This window comes from Emydura macquarii, unplaced genomic scaffold (genome assembly GCF_026122565.2).
Source record: "Emydura macquarii macquarii isolate MOO-44397 ecotype Brisbane River unplaced genomic scaffold, CSIRO-AGI_Emac_v2 contig_306, whole genome shotgun sequence".
NCBI classification, from domain to species: Eukaryota; Metazoa; Chordata; order Testudines; family Chelidae; genus Emydura; species Emydura macquarii.
In genome coordinates this window covers 14,978,242-15,001,302 of record NW_027130443.1, presented here as the reverse complement: position 1 = coordinate 15,001,302, position 23,061 = coordinate 14,978,242, and the positions used below count along the sequence as shown (strand labels likewise).

Here is a 23,061-nt window from a genome sequence, read left to right as displayed (position 1 = left end):
CGTTGAGCCCGATGATCTAGCCAGCTCTCTATCCATTTTATAGTCCATTCATCTAACCCATACTACTTTAACTTGCTGATAAGAATACTGTGGGAGACTATCAAAAGCTTTGCTAAAGCAAGGTATATCATGTCCACCGCTTTCCCCACATCCACAGAGCCAGTCACCTCTTCATAGAAAGCAATCAGGTTGGTCAAGCATGACTTTCCCTTGGTGAATCCGTGTTGACTGTTCCTGATCACCTTCCTCTCTTCCAAGTGCCTTAAAATGGATTCCTTGTGGACCTGCTCCATGATTTTTCCAGGGATTGAGGTGAGGCTGACCGGTCTGTAGTTCCCTGGATCCTCTTTCCTCCCTTTCTTGAAGATGGGCACTAGATTTGCTTTTTTCCAGTCATCAGGGACCTCCCCCAATTGACACGAGCTTTCAAATATAATAGCCAATGGCTCTGAAATCACATCGGCCAACTCCCTCAGCACCCTCGGGTGCAATGTATGTGGCACCATGGACTTGTATGTCCAATCTTTCTAAATAGTCTTGGACCTGTTCCTTCAGCACTGAGGGATGTTCACCTCCTTCCCATTCTGTGCCGCCCAGTACAACAGTCTGGGAGCTGACCTTGTCTGTGAAGACAGAGGCAAAAAAGGCATTGAGTACCTCAGCTTTCTCCACATCCTCTGTCACTAGGTTGCCTCCCCCATTCTGTAAGGGGCCCACACTTTCCTAATCTTCCTCTTGTTGGTAACATACCTGTAGAAACCCTTCTTGTTCCCCTTCACGTCCCTTTCTAGCTGCAACTCCAATTGTGCTTTGGCCTTCCTGATTTCATTCCTGCATGTTCGAGCAGCATTTTTATAATCCTTCCTAGTCATCTGACCAAGCTTCCACTTCTTGTAAGCTTCTTTTTTGTGTTTAAGTTCACCAAAGACTTCTTTGTTAAGCCAAGCTGGACACCTACCATATTTGCTATTCTTTCTGCACATCAGGATGGTTTGTTCCTGTGCCCTCAATAAGGTTTCTTTAAAATACAGCCAGTTCTCTTTAACTTGTATCTAGGTTATTTCTGAGGAACTGTTTTCTTTCATACTCTACTGAGGTGCTCATTCTCCATTGATGGCTATGCCATGTGCTGATGAAGTTTTAAAAATCAGCTGTCTATGTTATTTGAACACAAAGGAAAAAAAGCGTGTCTAGAGCACCCAATGTTTTATGTTTCCCTAGCTCAGTAAAAACTCAACAGATTTAGTTCAACTTTGCCCAAAGGTCACTTGTTCTATCTGGGAGAGACCAAACATAAGACATTTCAACCCAAAATGATTGTCTGAGAAATGTATTAATAATGGAATGGAAGCGTTTAGAATGGACTATGCCCAATGCAACCTGAACTACACTATCTCTTTTGTTTTATATACTGCCATTCATACAGATGTATATGCATTAAATTTGATTAATCTGAATATTCAACTAGTACTACTATGTTTAAGTTAGAGCATGTGATAAGTGGTCGAACTAAGGCTAGACAATGGGTGATGGTGGTGGGGGAAATGGGAAGACATGGTGAATTAGAGCTTTTTTGCACAAGCATTAGGTGGGCCAGAGAAAAGAAATGACACAAGATTGGATTTGAAGACAGTAAAAGGATTAACCTCGAAACAAGATAAAAGGATGACGGTCATGGGTATGAACAGATTAAGGATGAGCCCCATTGGAAATATTTTGGGCAATGAGGAGAAACTGGCTGTGACTTTAATACCTATATCACTACATTGTATAAAACTGCAAAAACAGAGTGAAAATATACAATAAATAGTGAAACGTTCCAGAGGGGTAGCCGTGTTAGTCTGTATACAGCAAAAACAACAAGAGTCCTGTAGCACTTTATAAAGACTAACAAGTTTTTGCAGGCATAAGCTTTCGTGGGCTGCAACCCACTTCATCAGATGCATCAGGGCTCCCGTTGTCTTTTTTAAATAAATAGTGACTGTTTCTTTTGGGGATAATTCCTGAAGACTATTTTCCTTCTTCTCACAAATAAGCTATGTCAGTGTATTCTTTTCTCTTGTGCAGTTTTTTCAGTGACGTGCAGTAGATATTAGAAATAAAGATTCCAATTCTACATGAATAGACTTTAAAAGTTTCACATTATTCCACCTCTGAACATCTGATTTATAGATTAATTTATTATTTTTTTAAATAGGGGACCCATAGCTAGATACAGTGGAATAAAATTGACTATTCCTTCCATTGTTCTTCCTCCCATGATTAGTTAGGTTTTGATCCTACTCAAGGTAGCAGAAAACTGCAGGCTACTCCTTGCATACTCGTTTCAATAAAGAAGTGTTAGAGAGAGAGATTTTTTTAAAATGATATTCACCCACATTCTGCGAAACAAATCCTCCAATTCTGTGTCTGCTTTAAAAACCACACAGCAGAAGAAACAACCTAAAATTATTTCTGTGAATTGAAGAGGAATGCTCACATAATCACTGGAAATGCCCTTAATTGATGCAGTTCAGTGAACTAATGCTCAGGGCTGTTAGATCCTTTGTCGTTCTGGAGCTCTTTTCATATCCTGGCATTCATGGCCCAACCAGCACTTTGTTTATTATAATCAGTATGAGTTTCCAGATCTCCAACAAAGTGGTATAAGTCCAAGGAGGGGAAAACTACAGTAATCCAATAAATTCCTATTAGCCTAAAATGCAGAAACATCTGCTGGGCATCGAGCATCTTATTGACTGTTGATTAGCAGAGGATCGGCTCCACTTGCATCCTGCATGTACAAAGACTTTGGTGGGGGAGGGGGAAGAGAAAGAGAGACAGGCAGGCCACAATTCTCTCTGTGCTGCAGCCCTTTATGTTCTATCAGTGACATAAAGGGGACCTTTGCTACCCAGAGAGCCGGATAAGGCATGGGTGAAGTGTGCTGCTCTCCAGCTATTTCCATAAGCCTCCCAGAGCTCTTTGCTTGTGCCTCATAAGAGAGAGCTCAGAATCAGGACCAGAAAGTTGCCATCCATAAGGAAGCAGACAAAAGACATACAAAGCAGAAGACTCTGGTGCAACTGACTGTTGGAACTGGTTAGCTTATGTTTTACAGTTGCTTTCAGTTCTGTTTTTGGAAGAGGTTTAAAGATAGTTGATTTGGTTAGCAGACTGCTCCAAAACCTATCATGTTTGGACCTCTGGCCTGGTAGATGAACATCTAGACATTAGCAATTTAAGATAAACATCAAAAAGAGGATTGTAATAGTTCAGATAGGACAAGCCTAAAGTATTGTGTGGCTAAAGATTTAAGAGGAACATGCAAGGGAAGGATGAATTGTATCAATTTCCAATTCCCTAAATAATAAACTGGGAAAAAAACCTTTCATGCTACAGCTCTTGAGAATCTGTTCATAATACTAGCCAGGCTCAGAGCATTTGACCTGAGCAGAGATTCTTGACAGTTCAAGAAAAGGTAAGAGTAATGAATTATGTCTACTGTTCCCTTTCCTAGTGGAACGTAGCTGCATTATTTATCTATCTAATGGTTGGGAGAAGCCTATTCTGTCACCTATACCACACCAGGGCCCAAGCATAATCTTTTCGGGCCCAGTACAAACTTGTAACACGGGCCCCCTCCCTCACACAATGGAGCTCCAGTAAAGTGTACCCTCTCCCCCCACCCATGTGGGGGCTCTGTACCACACGCAGTATTGTTTGAATGCCTGATTTGAGGCTGAGACTGATCAGTAGGCAGTGACTTCGTTTGCACACACTGAGCAGACACTCCCATATTTGCTGGGCTTTGTACACACCTTTTTGATCATTTGGCTGCAGTAAGCCTCCCACTATGCCTGCTGCTCATTGTATAGAGCAAGCAAGCAGCAGCAAGGAACTACTGTCCTAAAAGATGTACAAATCTCTCATATTTAGAGATACTGTACACGTTCAGTTAATTTGGATTACAGTAACGAAGCATTAAGTCCCTATGTATTAACAATCTGATTGCTTCACTAGAATATTTATCCACAAGTTACACCTGCTACCATATTTATTAATTAGCTCTTTCTTTTGGCAACTTGGAACACACTTATTTGGTTCATATAACATTTACTCACAGAACAAGACAGAGTATAAAGCCTAAGTGTGGTTCTTTCCCTCCTTTATTAAGATTACACTGTCAGTTGTATGTAAAATAAATTACCCAGGAAATATTATTCAAAGAAAACAAATACCTTATCTAGGCATTAGAGATTACTGGGTATCAAATGATGTGTCTAAACACTTTTTGAGGAGAAAAAAGGATTTACAATTATAAAAATACAGTTGTACTAGGAAGTGGACCTATTGTTTGTTTTCCCCTTTTTGATCTCCTTGTTCTTTAAGATCATTGCAACATCTCCTTACTGGCCCATTGGTAATTTACTTCCACTGTTTATTACACCATGCTACCTATAATCTCAAGTTTCAGACTCTACTCTAGCTTCATTTAATGCAACTATTATCTACAGTGAATCTCACCTTCACAAACATACAAGCTCTTCTGTGAATCACATTAAGCTATGATATAACCCAATCCCAACTGAGAAGGAATAAATGCCTGGAGATAAGCTAGACCGGCATGTTCTTGGAAGTAGACTACTGCCAAATTCACTGCTCAGAATCCATTCCATTATTTTCATGTTAGGATTGCTTTTTCTAGCAAACTATTGTTTCATGGGTCCAAGGTGGCATCAGGATATTAATATGGTTTAGGAAGCAAACAGATCAACACTGGTATCACACTTAATTACAGAAAAATATGAGTAAGTGCACTGAGGTGATGGCATGAAGCAAAGCAAGATCATTTGTTCTCTGGATACTAGACTGGTCCTGCTAGGATGAGAGTTTGTTTTGACAAACAAAACCTGTCCCCAAATTCATTCATTACATTTTTTTTTGTCCCATCTCCCTTGCTTTTTTTTTTAAAAAAAAACCTTTAGTATATTTTAGCCTTCCAAATAAGCCACCACCTAAAAGATAAAGGACATTAAAATCTAGTGTAACACTCCAACATTAAGCCCCAACCCTCTCAAAACTCATTTCTTCCACAAGACCCACAAACATCAATATAGCTATCTTTTCTGCACTTTACAATATTAACCGACAAAAGATAAAATTCTAATCATGAGATTCAAACTATAGTATGGGTTTTTGGCATCCATGTTTACGAAATTCTGCTCCTTTATACTTGTTCTGCATAGCTGTATTTTAGCTTTCTTCCCAGTTCTATTTTACCTCATGCTTGACTTGGAAGGGTTAATAGCACAAGATTCCCAGTACAAACTGTTTCCTTTATCTCACATGCCAGTCACAAAACCCCTTTTGAAGTACAACCCACTACTTTTAATCTGTCTCAATACTTTTGAGTATCAGGTTTGGGCTCAGTGTTTTCATGCTGGGAATGAAATCATAGCAATTTAGCTGACCTAGTTTAAATGTAATGGTCTAACTAGATGTATTTATGTGAGAAAGTCATCACATTTTATTCTCTGCTGAAATGTGGCATATCACATTTAATGGCATAGACCTAAAGAGCTATTCAGGATTAGCTTCCTCAGTCTGTGATTCCAGATAGACAGGTCCTTATCCTGCCCTAGACCCTTCCCCCCTCCCCAGTGTGGCTACCCCTCATTCTTTCTATGAATGCCTGTTGCATTTCCTATTGATGAAACAAGGTAAAGAAATTTATTTAGAGTAAAAGTGTTTACTGATGAAATTGCATGTTCTCTTCTCTTGTCCACTGAGCGGAATTTGGTTGCTTCAGAAATTAAAAGATTTCTGTGAAGCTTATTTCAGTATTTTAAGATAGGACTCCATTACCTCTTAGCATAAAGATATGCCATGTCTGGATTGTTTCACAGAAAGACAAGAACCAGTTATACTGAGTCAACCTGTGACGTCCCATAAGCAACTTTTCATATGAATGATAGTAATTGCCAGCCCCAAGTTTATCAGAAAGGCATGGTGTGTTTCTGAGAGAACTAGGCCAAGCACAATCTTAAAAGTCCATCAATGGAAAGAAAGAACCATACACACAGCCATTTGACAAAACTAATGGATTTTTTTTTTTTTTTTTTTTGCAGGGCCATGGGAGGGGTGTAGGGCAGCAGCTACCACCATGTTCCTCTAGTGAACTCTGCTTTACACATACCACCAAAAAAAAAAAAAAAAAACTTAGGGTGTGGCTGAAACTGATTAGAGCCAGGAAATCTAGAGAGGCAGCTGAAAATCTGTCCTTAACTCTCTCCCCTAACCCCACAAATTGCAAGGAGCAGGCCTAGTACTTACCAGGTACTGAAATCACAGCCTACAACTGGGATATTAAGAATAGTTCCCATCTAACTAGTCACTAGTTTAGTCACTGAAATCAGTTGTGCATGTCCACATTTGTTTTGTTTAAGAAGGTAGCATACAGGAGTTGACTATGCACCGAAATGGACTAGTATGTAATTATGTATCCTCCAAAATCCTTTTTGATTTTTTTAAAGTACATTTGTATCAAGGTTTATTGGATAAAGTGTTTTGGCACATCACTAATGATGAAAATGCAGGACTGTTTTAAACTTGAACTATTTCAAAGGAAACAGAAGAGACTTTTGACTCCTTAAGTATAAGATTAATACCATAAATACCTTAAGAGACTCACCAAATAAAGGAATTATGAAGTATTCATTTCTCCAGGAATTTCATAGCAAACCAATTAAATTATTAGATGTGTCTTGTATAGACTCACTGCACCAAAGAATTATAAAAGCACCATAAATTGGATTTTTGGTCCTTTTCACAAAAGCTAAAAGAAATCCCATTAACTCTCTGAAAGTTAATGCTTTAGAGACTAACCTATGATAAGCAGAAATTAAAGGCACGAGGACAGATGAATGGTGATAACCCTAACCATGAAAAGCATACTAAACCAACATATCTATTATGTAGGAACTTGTCTATTCAGATCTCTACCATAGAAAAACAGAAGCAGTTATTAGCTGATGATCTGCCAACTTGTGGCTACACACTAAACCTAAATAGTTAGCAAAGTCCTCCATCCAGCGGTTGGTCTCTGTAAGTGCACCCTTCACACTTTACAGCCAAGACTCAAATAGAGAGTCTATAGTAAATGATCCAGAGAGCAGCCACCCAAGAGCAGTGACAGCTGGAGCAGTGAAAAGCATTGCTCAGGTGGGAAACTGCTCAGTGCACATTCTACAGTTTTAGTGGAATAAGTGATACTAAAAGAATATTTTGAAAGAATAACTCACTGGCCCCTCGTAGGTTTTACTGCTGGGGAAGCCCTTCAGATAACACCAAAATGATGCATAAAAAGAGTGGCTTTTATACATTATGCCTTGGATGGGGAAGTCAATGTTTTATGGAAAGTGATACAAAAATAAGACCACCACATTAGGTCTCCTTCCCAAAAAATTTTTTAAAACATCATGTTGGCTGTTTAGTCATGGGCTACATATCTGTTTTCCTCACATCCAAATTCTTTAAATTTTACTACCCATACCCCCCATAATAATCTCTTTGGATACTTCATCTTGCCAAATCACAGACAGCAGGTGATAAAAACTTCCTGATTCTTTTTTTCCTGAGTGACCAACACATTTCAACCTTAATCTATAACATCTCAATCCAGTTTTGCATCCCCATGCAGGCATGTCAGCATATAGCAACTGCTGACCTGATACCACATCCCCAGCCCCCCACTTCCAGCCCTAGCCCCAGCTAGAATGACATTCTGTCCATGTTTGTAGTTTCTGTCATAGAAGCCCACTGAGCTAAGATCTGAATTTGGTTCTCAAGAGATGAAATGCTAGAGACCTAAAACCCACTGTATTATGAAACTAGTTTAACTATTAGAGATTAAGATGAGTCCTTAATGGAGGGGCAGATTACCCCACTGCTGACAATTTTAGCATTCCTTGCACTTTCCTTTAATGCATTTGGTGCTGGCCACTGATGGAGACAGGATATTGGACTAAACAGACCATCCATGGCATGATACACAATGGTAATTCCTGTACATTTAATCTTTGAACCTACCTGATTAAAAACAGAGGAAGACAAACATTAAAAATTTGGAAATCCAGGTTCAGAAATGGGCTATTATCTCTCTTGCCTTGCTGGATTATCCTTTATGCAGATTAATAGATAAAATCTTTGGAGATAAGAGAGGAGAGGATAAAAGTAAGACATCAGACTAGAAATAAAGCAAGTTTATCATGACATGGATTATTTTGATCCTTACATGCAACAAATCAAACAATAAGAAATTAAAAGCTGCTCTGCGTACAGTATTGAAGACAAGGCAGCATTCTTGAATTCTAAGAATTCCTTAGATCATTGGTGGACCAGAAAAAGCAACAAATGAATGTTAAACAACTAAATTCATTTTCTTTCAAGAAACTAAATTTAAAGGCCCAGATTAACAGGAAGGAACTAACGATAAGAATCAGAATTATTTGCGTCTCTGTTCTTTGCAAGACAAAAGAGAATTCAGGATGAAGTTTTATTACTATGAAGGGACAAACTTAAATGGCCTAAGAACAACAGTGAGGAAGTACAGAAACATACCAGAAAGAAAGAAAGGGGAGAGGGGGAAGGATGCGCTTCATCTAGAGAGCTCTGCTTGTTTTACAGCAGGAGAACAACAAATTGGATGGACACAGTTTAACTAGAGATGAACAAACCTGCAACAATACAAAGCAAAGCATGGAACTAATGTTGCAGCATAATCTGCACAGACAGAATTCCAAGGATGGTGGACAAATAAAGTTGAAATAAAGTTGACTATACATTTCTATTCACAGAAATAGAAAAGACTCTAGTATACTGAAAAATTCAAGATTCTGAAGGTAAATGTGCTAATTTGTGCTCTCATAGCTGCTTTTACCAAGTAAAATTAATTTTTTGTCTTAATCCATTTCACCTATAGCATTCCACATGTAACATTTTCATCAACAAGGTTTAAGTTGTTACTTTAAGACTACTAGAAAGCCTAGATTACTAAAATTACTGCTGTTTTGCAGTGTCTATACATAAATTGATCTTTAAAAGGCCAATACATGGACTTAGCTTTGGCGTTTAGAACAGACAGTATTGCACTAATTGGTCATTTGGCATAGGCAGCACAGAATGAACTTCTCTGATCAGTAAGTGGTCCTAAACTGAGTAGTGTACTTCCTAGTGATCTGATAACAGATTAGTCCATTGAAGAGGAGACTGTATGGTTGAGATGATCTGCAGGGCTCCTGTTGACAACCCTCTGTTTGTACTTGAAAACAGGAGAGGAGGGATTCTCAGGAGAAGGTCCCTGCTGGCAGAGCTTGCTCCCTGTCAAAGTAAACTTCTCATTCAGGCATTTGCATGCCTTTGTCTTTAGGCTGTACAGGTTCTCCTACCTGCCTCCGATATAAAGGGTTTGGGGTATAGTGATGGGGTAATCATGCTGTCACTGGCCCGGGATAGCTGGGTGCAAAGTACCTGGGAACAGCCAGTGCCCTTTACTGTCCCTGCCATGAGCCACCCAACACCACAGCTCACATCCCTCAACTGTTTCTGTTTAAGCATGTGGCCACATGGAGACCCCACAGTTCCTCAGGCAGGAACAAGACTCCTGACCCTCACCTGGCACCCTTTACAGGACAGCCTCTGCTAGGGATTTTGGGAGTGCAAGACCTGATATTGACACCAGCTGATACCTGTACTTCCCTTGTATATGTTGCCTGAGACAGTAATTACGAGGCAGACCACACCCAGCACCTGCGACCTGGGGAAGCTGGTAGACTGGTCTCTGCTACAGCTGCAATCACAGGCACCAGAGTTTACTTTGGGGAAGTCCAATGGCTTAGTGGCTAGAGCCCTCTTTCCCATGGATCCTTCAGGCCCTCCCTACTAGGCCCTGACAGGAAGCACTCCCATGAAGAGATGGGATCCAACCAGGCTGCTACTGGGTGATTTTCAATACCCAGCCTGAGCAGTGGAGACATATATTTGAACTGGGGGGGGGGGCAGGAAAGACTGGCACAGAGCAACTCTGAACAGTTCTATAAAGAGCACAGATCTTTCTGCAGCAGCTTTTATATACAGACTTCCCATAAAAGCACGATACAGTATTTTGCTCCATTACAAAAGGCTTGTAGAAGTAATAATAATATGGGGAAACAGAACAGACAGTTCAGGAAATAAGTTTATTTACATTCTTGTGTGTTAAAAGAGCTCTGAGAATCTGTACACAACCTTCTCCGACACCGGGCAAAAGTGAGAACCGTACAATAAGGCCATGAATGCCAAGAGTAAAATTTTAGAAAGATATATTAGATCGCCTTCCAAACAAAACCCAACCTAATAAAAAAGATACCGAAAAAGAATTTAAGGCTGAGATTTTCTAGCTTTGCTGAACACAATATTACAGGGGAAATCAGTGATCAGTACCCCCCCATTCAACATCGTTTCATTTAACTATCCACACAGAGCAATAGCCGTCTCTCTGGACTTTTCCTCTTGCCAAATCACATAGGAAAGGGGTGATCAGACTTCCTGCTATATTTCCTCACTGAGTGACCAGTGCACACTTCGTGAGTGCGGGCATCCCTCTTGCAGGCTAATGTCAACAATATGCACAGTCCCACATACATTTGGTCCTGAATCTACATACTGATGCAATGACCTTTGAACCACATTTACTTTGGGAAAAGATCTCTTACCCTGCCACAGCTGAAATAAGGCACAAGGAACACAACTTAAATGGGGTGTGCGCGTTGCATTTGTCAACAGTAACGTGTCCTATAGCTCTTATACCACATTTCAACATTTATAAGACCAACCAATGACAATAATGAGCTTCCACAAAGCACGTGGGGTTGGGGTTTTGAGTCTAAAATGAGGGACTCATGGAGTATTCTTATAACTGAACCAACATGACACGTATGTATTATAACTATCTTAACTTTATATATCTGAGGAAATGTACCAGTCAGATGCACAAAAAAGCACAATAAAGCAAAATAAAGTTAAGGACAAGCTCCCTGGCCTTGTTATAGTGTCCACAGGTGTTCAAGTAACTGAGGAACATTTCAAAGCTAATCGAAGTACCAGTGTTTCAGGGTCTCTATTCCATGGGTCTCTTCACAGACTTTTTGGTTATGCAAAGAAACTTCCTTACTGACTTCAAAGGACAGGTCCTGAACTTGCTTGAAGCTCCTGCAAACAAGTCAGACAGGCTGAAGCAATTATTGTGGCTAATTGTAACTTCATTAAATGAGTAGTAAAGTAATAAAAGATGGGGGTGTGTTTTCCAATATAGCGAGAACTTGGGGGTGTTATGGAGGGAGAGAGGTCCCTAGATTCAGTCATGAGTGGCCCTGTGAGTTTTTCCATTTCATGTTATTTCAACTATAGTCTGCTCCTTGGGGGAATATTTATCCTTCTGCATTATGTCCCTCTCCCACCTCTGATTGATGTTCCAGCAGCATGCCTTTACTGAAGTGATAATTCATGTGGTATAGCAAGAGAAAGAAATTGGGCCCAGGGTCCTCCCAAGAACGTTGATTGAGGCAGAAGGGAAGCATAGTTCATTACTTTAGCCTCTTTGCAAAGCCATATGGAAGAATGGGAGAGCGGAGTCATGGTCCCCTTTGCATTTTTGTTCTTGAAGACAGAGTGCTGCAGTCCACACTTCATATCCTTGGTACCTGCTATGGTCCTGTCTTTCAGGACTGTTATCCTTGGTTGCAATTTGTCTGGAAGATTCAGAATGTGTCACACTAACCACCCCCTCCTGTGATCCTTTTTCAGAGGAAAGATGTTTTCCTCGTTGTCTTCTGTGCAGGTAGATCTTTCTAGGTGTGTGTGTGCGAACGTGTGTGTGTAGGGGGGAAGGGGCGGGAGATAAATAGATGTTTGTTTCTTGCTTTTTACGGGAAGGGATGAAATCTGGCTACTCCTGGCCAGCTCTAAACAAGAGTACAGGAGCTAAGCTTAGTGGCACTAGCCATTTCATATATAGATTGTCTGAAGAGGTTGTAGGACCTGCAGATTTTTACAGATTTTAAGATCCATTATAGAACTGAGGAGTCTTCAGCTTGATTTTGTAAATACCTTTCAAGTTCTGAATCCATTTTGAGAGCGATTTCTTTCAGTTCTTTCAGTATTGGGAATGCCTTTGAATTTTCTTCCAAGTAGTCAGGCGCAGCTTCCACCAAAAGGCTTTGTGTGACAGCTAAATGTTTTTGTAAGTCATCTACAAAAGAACAAATGTTACAGCCATTATCATTGAGTGCAGAGTGGCACCTGTTAATAATATTAATTTTAAAGATGTCAGCAGTTTGAGCGATCACCCAAGCGCTTGAAGAACTGAGAAGAATGTTTAAGAGTACTAGTGTACATTCATCCTTCAGGAAAAGACAACAGAAACATATTACTGTCAGCAAAATTGTCTTGAATTATATTAAGACTAATCACAGCAGGAAACTAGGTAACTTGCCTAATGAACTTCCATTTGGAAGATTAGTAAGTTCTACCGAAAGTTTACAAGCCAAGACCATGTATTGCTACAACATGAGTGCAAGCTTCATTTATTCAGAATTCCTTGGCCAGTTGCACGTTGTTATTGGTATACTGTCCAAATGTCAAACCTTTGCAGATACTTTCAGAATAATGAATCCATAGGAAACCACTTACAAATGCTACATATTTGTTCATTCCAAAGTTCCTTATGCAAAGAGTTCAAGTTCTTCACCTACCTTCTCTTTTGTTAAATTATGAGCACGATTAGTACTCAAGAAATTAAGGAAACAGCAGTATTGTCGTGAACCAGCATGAAGATGTACCATGCAGGCCTTCTAATGTAGTTCTGCCAAGGCACTTCAGTCATGAACTAGAACACCTCCTTGTTAACCCAGTTTGATCCCCACACAGATGTGCCTGTATATGGTCAACTCCTGACTTGATACACCCCAAACACCTATTCAAAGTCCTAGTTCTCAAGGAAAGACAATCCTGTCCAGATGTGTAAGTCTTTGATATAAGCCAAGTAGGCTTTCACTTGAGCTAAGATTTGAACTCTCATCTCAAGAGGCAAAAAGCTGGAGACACTATTTAAATTTTCATATCAACTTGATTAAAAGTTATCATTGATGTGGAGAGAGAGAGAGAGAGAGAGAGAAGAGAGCTGTGCAGTTAGTGGGCCCATTCTTGAAACTGGATTTGTCATCTTTCCCTTGCATTCCTGAACGCTCCTGGTTTACTGCAGATTTGTGAAGACGGCAAAGCAGAATAGCAGCAGAGAATAAGTGAAGGGACCCAAACTAGAAATTAGGCAAGTTTATCATGACATTTTGATGCCTAGATGCAACGAACTAGACAATAAATGAAAGAAGCTGCTCAGCTCCGTTTACAGTGCGAAAGACAAGGCAGCATTTTTGCTCTGCACTGAAATTAAGAATTCCTTGGAACTTCAGTAAAGCAGAAAAGGAACATATTTATATTCAATAAGTAAGCTTTTTGTTTTCTTTCAAGAAACTAATTTTGAGGTCTAGCCTACCAAGAAAGAGCTAACGACAAGAACCAGAATTATTTGCTTCCGTGTTTTTTTCCCTAAGATACAAGCAGTGCAGAAACATTCCAAAGACCACGTAAAAAGGATGCTCTTTGTATAAAGCGCTCTGCTCATATTATAGAAAAACTAATTGGATGGATGCAGTTTATTAACTAGAGATGAACAAATATGCACACAATACAAAGCAAAATATGGGACTAATGTTTCAGTATCACCTCCACAGAAAAGCCAAGGGCACTGAACAAGAGACATGCCATGGATTTAACCAGGCTGGAGTTACATTTCAATTTACAGAAGTACACAAGAGTCTAGTGTACTGAAAAATGCAAAATCCTGATAATTTGGAGTTTTCATACCCAAATATTTGTGTCTATTTCCTGCCATGTGAATGTTCTTCATGGGAAGCTCGTGTCTAGTGGCATCCAAGGCAGTTGCAAAGGTTTTATACTCTTCCTTAAACTGTTCACAGACAGTAAGAAGAGGAGCCAGGACTTCAATCTGAAAACAAAAAGGGACACATGATAACCCAACACCTCAATGCAGAGAAGCCATTCTGAAAGAGCAGTCAGAATTTGTTATCTGGTTTGTCTTAATGAAGAATTAAGTGAGATTTGTGTCTGGTTCAGTATTAAAAAGACCACCATCAATATGGTTTGAAGAGATCAACAAATCCTGTGGCTGTATCATCACATACTCCTATTTTTTTAAAAGTGTTCACTCTTCAGGTTTGAAAGGCTTGCTCCAATATCTGTTTCTTTATTTCCTCTGTTTGGAAGTGCTGCCAATGCACAAAATACACTGAAAAAAATGAGAATGTTTTGTTTTGCTCTAACCTGTTGTGGTAGTTTTAAAGGGATACTTAAATCACTATTAGAAAGGCTCATTTAAAATTATTATATATTTACAATGTGTTCCCATTAAGTGATGTTTTAAAAAGTTCCCTCCCTACCAACGTGAAGGTGGAGCTGCTGTCACCAATCCCAATGCATCAAAGTCCATTGCAGTTTTCCTTATTCTGATCCCATGCCCCAAAACAAAAACACAGGGCAAGGAGATGCCATTGTGTCACACCTTACAACCCAGGAGGTGATCAGTGTCTCTGTCCTAGTCCTCATAATCGTAGTAGCCCCAGGATGTTTGGAGCCAGATGCTGTGCTTTGCAAGAAATGTACCGCTAAAGGATGTAAGTGTGGTTTTAAGCCTTTTATGTTCTTCAGATTATGAGCTGCTCTGGTGACTGATACACTATCACCTCTCTCCTCCCCACAGCTCAGAATATGCTCTCACTCTTCCCTCAGACCTCCTTGTGTTCCCTTCAGTCCATATATAAGAGGCCACCAAAGCAGGTGTCATAGGTATTCTCCCTTCTTTACATTGCATGAGAGGCATAAAGTGCCACAGCAGGGTTCAAATTTGATGCTTTTTTATTTGTGAGGCACAAAATACACCAAAAGATCAAAGGTTGCCTCTCCAGAGCACTTGCAAACTGCAGGAGAAGCATGAAGTGTGATAAACTAACCTGTTTATCTAGCACTTCTTCAAGCTGCTGCTCTCTCTTCTTGAGCAGGAGTTGGCGTTTCAGCTCATACAGCTTTTTCTGCTGTTTTTCCTTTTCTTCACACAATATTAATAAGTTTCTTTCACCTTTCTCCTCCAGCTGGGAAATATTTTTTTCTATCTATGAAATCCAAGAATGTATTTGGAGTCGATATTAAACCACAGACAGCTAAATACTTGAAAAATATTTTGGAAATATCTCTAAGGGTTATGTTAAAGTTAAGAGAAATTCAAACAAATTTGAATTCAGAAGTTAGGTCACTGTAGGCAGTGATTTTTCTGTACCTTATATAGTTAATAAAATGCTATTATATTTTGTAAAAGATTCCCATCTCCATGATCATTTACCACAGCTCCCTGAACTCAAGATGGCATCTAGGCTATAAAGAGCAAACTTAAGAATTTTGCAAGAGTAGAGAACAAATGTATCTGAGTTTTCAGCAGGAGAGGTGCCATATGCCTTACTCAGCCCCTCTGACCACGACCATCGCTTCTTCAAATGTTTTTACTGACTTCCCCTCATCTTCTGCATAATATTCAACCAGACCTTCAGGATTCTGAACCAGTCTCTTAACTCCACCCAAGTCAAACATTTAACCACTGCCTACGTCATCTGCTCCTTCATCTCTTCACCTTCAATGCAGCCCCTAATACGCAAACCCCCCCATTTGACTTTATTCTCTCCTCCAAATTCTTCACCAACTATACTTCTTCCATTAGATTTATAAGCCATCATACTATATTAACAAACAACTATGTAAATCAGTATCATTAATAAGGTTAAGATTTTGTCACGGTTATTTTAGTAAGTCAGGGACAGGTCACGGGCAACAAACAAAAATTCACAAAGCCCATGACCTGTCCCTGACTTTTACTAAAAATAACCATGACAAAATGGTGCTGACCGGGGCAATGAGAGCCTAAGCCCTGTGGTGGGACAGGTAAAAACTTGCTGCAGCTGCCAGCTCTGGGACCCCCGCTGCCCGTGTGGCTTGGAACACCAGGGAGAGCTGGGAGCTCCAAGTCTGTGGGGCCCTTGCCACCATTGGGACTTCAAGCTGGGGGGGAACGCCATGGTGGCTTGGAGCTCCGGATCTGTGCCCGCAATGTCCACGGTGGCAGGGAGCTGCAGAGGCTCCCTGCCACCAGAGGCAGCTCAGATGTACGGGGACCCGCACCAGCTGGGAGCTCCAGGTCCCCCCACCGCCAGCAGCAGCAGGGAGCTCCAGGTCCCTCTGCCACCCTTGAGAGCTCCAGCCCCCTCACCCCAGGGCTGAAACAATAAATGTTGCCGAGGTCTCTGGAAATCAGGGAATTGGTTACTTCCGTGACATAATCTTTTTCTTAATCATTAAGCTCAGTGACTACCTAACCCTACTGCTGAATCCCTTGTCCTCCCATCCCTGTATTCCCATCCCACTATGTTGCTCTCCCTCCTTAAATCATCCTAAATTTAGACTGCAATCTCTTGGGAGCAAGGACTCAGTATTTTTGTCTATAGTGTACCATGCACACTTACAGCATTGCAAAAATAAGAATAGTCACTCAACGTGTGCACTTTGTCTGTAAGTGGGAGTCTCCTCCCAACTACCTCAGAATCTCTCTGAGCCCTGATCACTGTTTAATGAAATGCATGGAATGCTATATATGTGGAAGTGTCTGAAGTGAATCACAATTGCATAATCAAAGATATCTGAAGCATAAATCTAACTTTCATGTAGCAGAAAGGCAGGTAATTTAAGTTATATTTAGAAAGTTTTCCAAGAGTGTATTTATGGTTATTGTAGCTCTGGAATATCAAACATTTGACTATCTGTAGCTTACCTTGATTGATGCATAGCTTAATAGTAATGCCTGAGATTCCATCAACCCAATCACATCATCAGGATCAGAAGATTTCTTAAGTAAATCAAATTTTTATCATCAATGGTAGCATATATATTTAAAAATTAAATACAAACAACTATTTCTAAATTAAAGTTTGAGTCTCTGTGTTCAAAGCAGCATCTCTGATCATTACAAGCATATTTGCAACCAAAGCCAGTCCTGTTATCACCAAGTGTCAACTACACAGATTATTGTATTTTTTAAATGAGGATATTTCTTTAAAATTTGGTATTTCTCATCTAACACCATGGAGCCTGGTTAACTATGGGTTATTGTTTTTTTTAAATCCTGTCACTCTACTTAGTGTATTCTTTGAAGGATTCACAGTTCCACCAGAAGATATGAAGTTTCTATGCTGTGTTGGATGAATCACTGTCAATATAAAAGGGGCCTCAATTTAACTTTCAAGTACAGTACTATACAAACCATGGGATGTAAGTAGCCTACCACATATTTGTGAACACTGGGACATTATTACAAAGCACGGATAAGAGCACAGCAAGGTAAAGAACTAACGAAGACTAGCCACAGCAGGAGAGGGGTCTAAGAAGAAATAGAAGCTGGACTCACACAGTGGAATGTTGGTGGTATACAAAGCAAATCCCCACCAGCAGAGACGCTGGAAGCCTTTACAGGACTAACTGTACTTGGCCATACTTTAGAGAGGACAGATATGCTTGGTGACATACTAAGGGAAGGCCTCCCTCTCTGTATTGACATGAAGAAAGCACCATGCTGGATTATACACTCTCTTCTTCCATTCAAAATATCTGATACTCAAGTTGATATTTCATTATACAACATGGCAGCTGTCAGAACAAAGGCTATTTGGATGCTTTGATAAAAATTTTAGAACACACAGGACGGGGTGCATTTCACTGGCGAAATGCAAATTTTTTCTTAAAAAGAATGTAAAATTTTACATATAGGCTGAATTTAGATCTGCACCTACTTATACTGGGCTAACGAGCTTTACAGCCACGGCTGAATTTGGTCTATTACATTTCCTTTTGTGAGCATTTACCAAGTTATTTTTAGTGAAGTTGCTTGTACTCAATGCTTTTAGTTTTATTGGTAGCTTCTTTCTTTGAGTCCTTTGGGAACTATTGTGTGCAATGAGCCCTACACCAGCTCTTCAGGCAATAACAGTCCTTAGTGCTTTCAAGATGATCAGAGGACATTCTCACCAATACCACACACAACAGAAGCACTTGTTACCACATGGTTTCTGGGGACAAGTCTTCAGTCCTCCCTGGAAATCTTAACTTTTGCTGCCAAAATTAATGATGAACAAAAATCCTTATTCTGTACATTCCCAGTAAATATCGCTATGTCAATTTCTAGCTAATTTAAAGTGTCACTTACTGAATTTTGCTCTTTTTTTCGTGTTCTTGATTCTGCTATGAAGACAGACTTTGAACCAGGAGTTTTTTTTAAGAGACTTTTGTCTAAACCACAAAGAAAAGACAGGAAATGTATGGTGCTTCTTTGCCAAAATGCTTTGAATGAGACAATCATAAGCTTCTTAAAAGACAGTTTTCATATAATTTCATGCAGGGTGGATAAAAATTGATGAGTTAAATTGTTCTTTTTAATTAGATTTTTAATTTTGTTATTTATAAGTTCTTTTAAAAAATGAAATCTGAATTTAATAGAAAATATGTCAAGGTCTAAACTTATTATAATCTCTTAAAATATTTAAATAAAAAATAAATATGCTGAATCCAGGAATTTCTAGCAAAAACTGAATTGAAGGCTGCTTTTCCATGTAAAGAAAGAAGTTTTTCCCCTAATTCTAAGGTCAAGCTTTATTAATATGGCACGGTAGGTCATGTACTATGTTAAGGGGTTGTTTTGTTTAATAGAAATAAATTGTACATACTGTCTTGTGTGTTTAATTAAATTCCAGTTACCATCCTAATGCAGCTTGTCACAAATCATAAGCAAAAAGTTATTTATCATTCATCATTTTCTAACAGACTAAAATGTACAATTAATTAATAAGAATCTGAAAATACTCAGCTATGTATTGGCTTAAATAAGCATGTTTAGTTATAGTATACCCTCCTAGGTAGCAAAAATATGTATCAAATCTAGTGTAAAGGCTCTATTTAGTTGTGAATCAACATATTTTAGGTTATATCAATGAGAATGCACTTTTCTTTAGAAAATGAAGGAAGTACAATATGGATGAGGTGATTAACATGAATTTAAATCAAGGCTTTCCATTTGGGGATTTAAAATGTTGATTTTAATCTCCTTGATTTAAATCAATCCACCCTGATTTTATAAAGGGAAGAAAGAATATTTCTACTCGGACTCTACTCCTGGCTCTGATACTGACTTGTTGCATGAACAGGTCCCTTCCAATTTTTCAAAACTGGCCTCTAATTTTAGGTCCCACCTTTAAATACCTAGGGCATAATTTCTAGAAGGGGTGAATGCTCACAACAAATTCAACTTGTTACTTCGAGGCAGAGTCGTGGATGCTCTGAATATCAAGTCCCAGGAATCTAGAAGTAGGGCACTCCAGACATTGGGGATTTGAAAATTAGATGCCACATTTAAAAATTTAGGCGTCAACCTCTCTATGTCAGTTTCCCCAATTTTAGAATGAGGAGAATAGTCACCCTCTTTGATAGTATGCTTGAGATCTTCAGATGAAAATTGTTAAATACCATTAACACACATTATAATTTCTGATTTAAACAATGTTAAAAGGAGAGTTAAATGAGAAACCTTGCCATTAATAGCTGAGAGATCCAGGTCAGGTCGAGCAATTTTATGGCCCTCTAATAAAGTGGACTGCAAGTCATCTTTTCCCAAGACAGTACGATTTAATGTGCTAGGTGCAGTGCCTGTAGAAACAAGTTATTTTAGTGTGGTAGAACGTAAATGAGCAGTCCAGAACACTTAGTTGTGCAAGTTCACAGATGTTTGCACAATAGCTCATTTATAAACAAAGAGAAAAGTCTTATCTGGATATTTCCATCTTTTTTGCTTTCCAAAAGTCAAAAAACATAGCAGTTGTAACTTACCACAGAGTGTCTTTTAGTTGGGGTTCAACTTGTTCAGAATGCTGTGTCACAAAGTTCTTTCTCTACCTTGGTGGGTCCAGTGCTTCCTTCTAGCAGTAGATCAGAAAACTGCTTCACCCCCCCTAAGATGGCCACTCCCTGCTGGGTCCCAGTCCCGTCTCTGGTTCTCAGAGGCCCTTGCCTCTTCACTAGGGCTCTTGCCCCTCCAGTGAATGGCTGGTGGGGAGGCGGGGGCGGTCCCACCTTCTACTCGGGGCCCCAACAAGTAGCAGCCTCATGCTGTGGCTTCAGGAAAGCTGCTAGCTTCTCTGGGTTACTTCCCCGTGCCCCTTGACTTAATGTCTGGACCTTGCTCAGACAGGGGCCCTTCCTGGCCTCCTTGCCAGGGGAGGCTCTTGACTTCTGACAGCCCCACTGGGCATGGTAGTGCCGAACCAAATGTCCAGTTCGATCTTCCCCTTCTGGCAGGGTCTTTTCCCTCAGGCCTCCAGGCCTGGGAAAGGTCCTTTGCCCTCTTCGGGCAGGGTTTTTCCCTCCCTGAGTCTTTGTACCTGCAGGGTTCTCTTCTGCCAGCGTTCTGCTCCTTCTCCTAAACCCTCCTGGTTTCTGACAGTATCTTGCCTGCTCACACACTCTCTGTAGTTCACCTCACTCTCACAACTCTAGCCACACTCCTTCTCTGGAGCAGAGGCTTTTAACAAGTCCTGGGGGGGGCCTTGATTGGCTCCAAGTGTGTTAATTAACCTGGAGTAACCCCTGCTCAGCCACAAGGGGAAAAGGGATTTGCTGAGCCTGGGGCTGATATATTGGCCTTCTAGCACTCTTCAGTAGCCATCTAGTCTGACCCTATGCTATCCTAGCCATTTCATAGCTTGCCAACATGAGCAGAGCCCAAATGAAAGGTAATACATATGTGATTAAAGCCCTACAGAAGTAACATTGAATTAAAATCATTTTAAAATATTCCCTTCCCACTGGACGATCACCTGGACAAGTGCTTACACACTGAGCATTACATACAAGATCATTTTACAAACATGTAGATTTGTGAAATTGCTAATGATTTATGTTGTGGGCATTTATTGTTCTTTCCTCTAGCTCTGTATAAGAATTAGAGAAGTATTTTGGGGTATTAAAGTAGAGCCCAAACCATCCACAGAATGACAGCAGTTTATTCTAGAGAATTAATTTGGTGTCTCATTTCCAGATAGATAAGTTCTACATTCTCTATGCATATTATTACATTAAAGTCTGTTAGTAATAAGTATCAATGACAAGAGATACAGTGCTTCTATATTGTCAGTTAAGGGGGGAAAAAGCTTTTCTAGGCTTCTAGACTATCTAGTCTATGATCTTTAGAGAATTTCACAATAGTCCCTGCTTCCTCATTGATACCACAGCAGCACAGGTTGAGAGAAGTCCATAAAGAATAGTTTTTTATTGTTTCTGCTACAAAACAACTTACCTGTGGTGGCTTTGCATTTCTCAGAAAAACTTGCTCTTCCAGTTGGGGTTTCCCCCTTTTCAGATCTTTTCACACCAGAAACTACAGAGGAATTTGCTGAGGCGCTCTGTCAATGGGAAAACAGATAATATCCAGCTCAGCAATGATTAAGAGGTGTAATGCCCTGTCTTGGCTCCTACTTCATTACAGTATTTCACTGACAGAGATAATTACCAATAAATAAATAAGCAAGCAAGCTGCTTGGGGCATTACAATACTTTGCAGTCACATAAGAGGCCTGGCTCGGCATTAATTCCTTAGAATAGAATCATATAAGATTAGGGTTGGATGGGACTTCAGGAGGTCATCTAGTCTAACTCCCTGCTCAAAGCAGGACCAATCCCAACTAAACCATCCCAGCCAGGGCTTTCACAAGCCAGACCTTAAAAATCTCTAAAGACGGAGATTCCACCACCTCCCTAGGTAACCCATTCCAGTGCTTCACCACCCTCCTAGTGAAAATTTTTTTCCTAATATCCAACCTACACCTCCCCCACTGCAACTTGAGACCATTGCTCATTGTTCTGTCATCTGCCACCACTGAGAACAGCCTAGCTCTATCCTCCCTGGAACCCCCCTTCAGGTAGTTAAAGGCTGCTATCAAATCTCCCCTCATTCTTCTCTTTTGCAAACTAAACAAGCCTAGTTTCCTCAGCCTCTTCCCATAAGTTGTGTTCCAGCCCCCAATAATTTTTGTTGCCCTCCATGGACGCTTTCCAATTTGTCCACATCCTTCCTGTAGTGGGCGGCCCAAAACTGGACACAGTACTCTAAATGTGGCCTCACCAGTGCTGAATAGAGGGGAATAATCACTTTCCTCAATCTGCTGGCAATCCTGATTTTGCTCTCTGTGACGTGGTGGGAGCTCATAAGAATGCAGGGGGAACTCTCTCAGTGACTATGGGGTTAAAGTACCCCATATTGTTTAACAACAAATAATAGGCAGAGTGGATGAGCTCTTACAGACATATTTCTAAGCCAAATTCTAGAGTCTCTTTAAAACGATTTGTGTTTCAGTTGAAGCCTGATATATATTTTTACTTTTTAAAATTGCCTTCTTCAATCTACTTTTTTATTGTTTTATTACTTTAGAGTCCAGCATTTTTTTTAAAAGTAGGTCATTTGAACCCAGACTTCACCTTCCCGACAGGTTTTCTATCATACTGAAGATAGCGGGCCTTTACAACTCTTCCTCCTGAAAAGAGAGGAAAAAATTAAATCTGACCTGCAACAAGACTATTTATCTCCATGTAAGTTACACCAGTCTCAGCATGGTAGCGACTAAGCATTTACTCAAACAAAACATACAATGACATTAATTTTAACAAGTCAATGTTTTGCTAGTGGTATTTTTGGCCCATGGTGATTACTGACCCTTATTGAATGAGTGAAGAAGGCAGGGAGGTGTTGCACACAGCAGGGTGGATGAACTAGAGGGTGGCCAATCCCTGGGCAGAGTTCCACCAGACAGAGCTTGCAGGAAGCACTTC

At 40.1% G+C, this 23,061-nt stretch overlaps 1 protein-coding gene across 6 annotated transcripts in view; it reads right to left on the bottom strand.

The window, feature by feature from the left end:
- HAUS8 (HAUS augmin like complex subunit 8) overlaps positions 1–23,061 on the bottom strand; it is a 54,438-nt gene that overhangs the window by 28,492 nt on the left and 2,885 nt on the right. For 3 of the 6 annotated variants that reach the window (XM_067561500.1, XM_067561490.1, XM_067561508.1), the window contains exons 4-12: positions 22,711–22,766; positions 21,533–21,638; positions 19,774–19,887; positions 18,395–18,477; positions 16,967–17,041; positions 15,105–15,263; positions 13,942–14,083; positions 12,127–12,268; positions 10,199–11,229 (exon numbers count right to left, since the gene is read on the bottom strand). In XM_067561500.1, the coding sequence (XP_067417601.1) occupies positions 11,109–11,229; positions 12,127–12,268; positions 13,942–14,083; positions 15,105–15,263; positions 16,967–17,041; positions 18,395–18,477; positions 19,774–19,887; positions 21,533–21,638; positions 22,711–22,766 (998 nt within the window). In that variant the 3' untranslated portion in view covers positions 10,199–11,108. Of the gene's footprint in view, positions 1–10,198; positions 11,230–12,126; positions 12,269–13,941; positions 14,084–15,104; positions 15,264–16,966; positions 17,042–18,394; positions 18,478–19,773; positions 19,888–21,532; positions 21,639–22,710; positions 22,767–23,061 lie in introns of those variants that run through there. The other 3 variants (XR_010922240.1, XR_010922239.1, XM_067561529.1) reach the window with 2 other exon arrangements.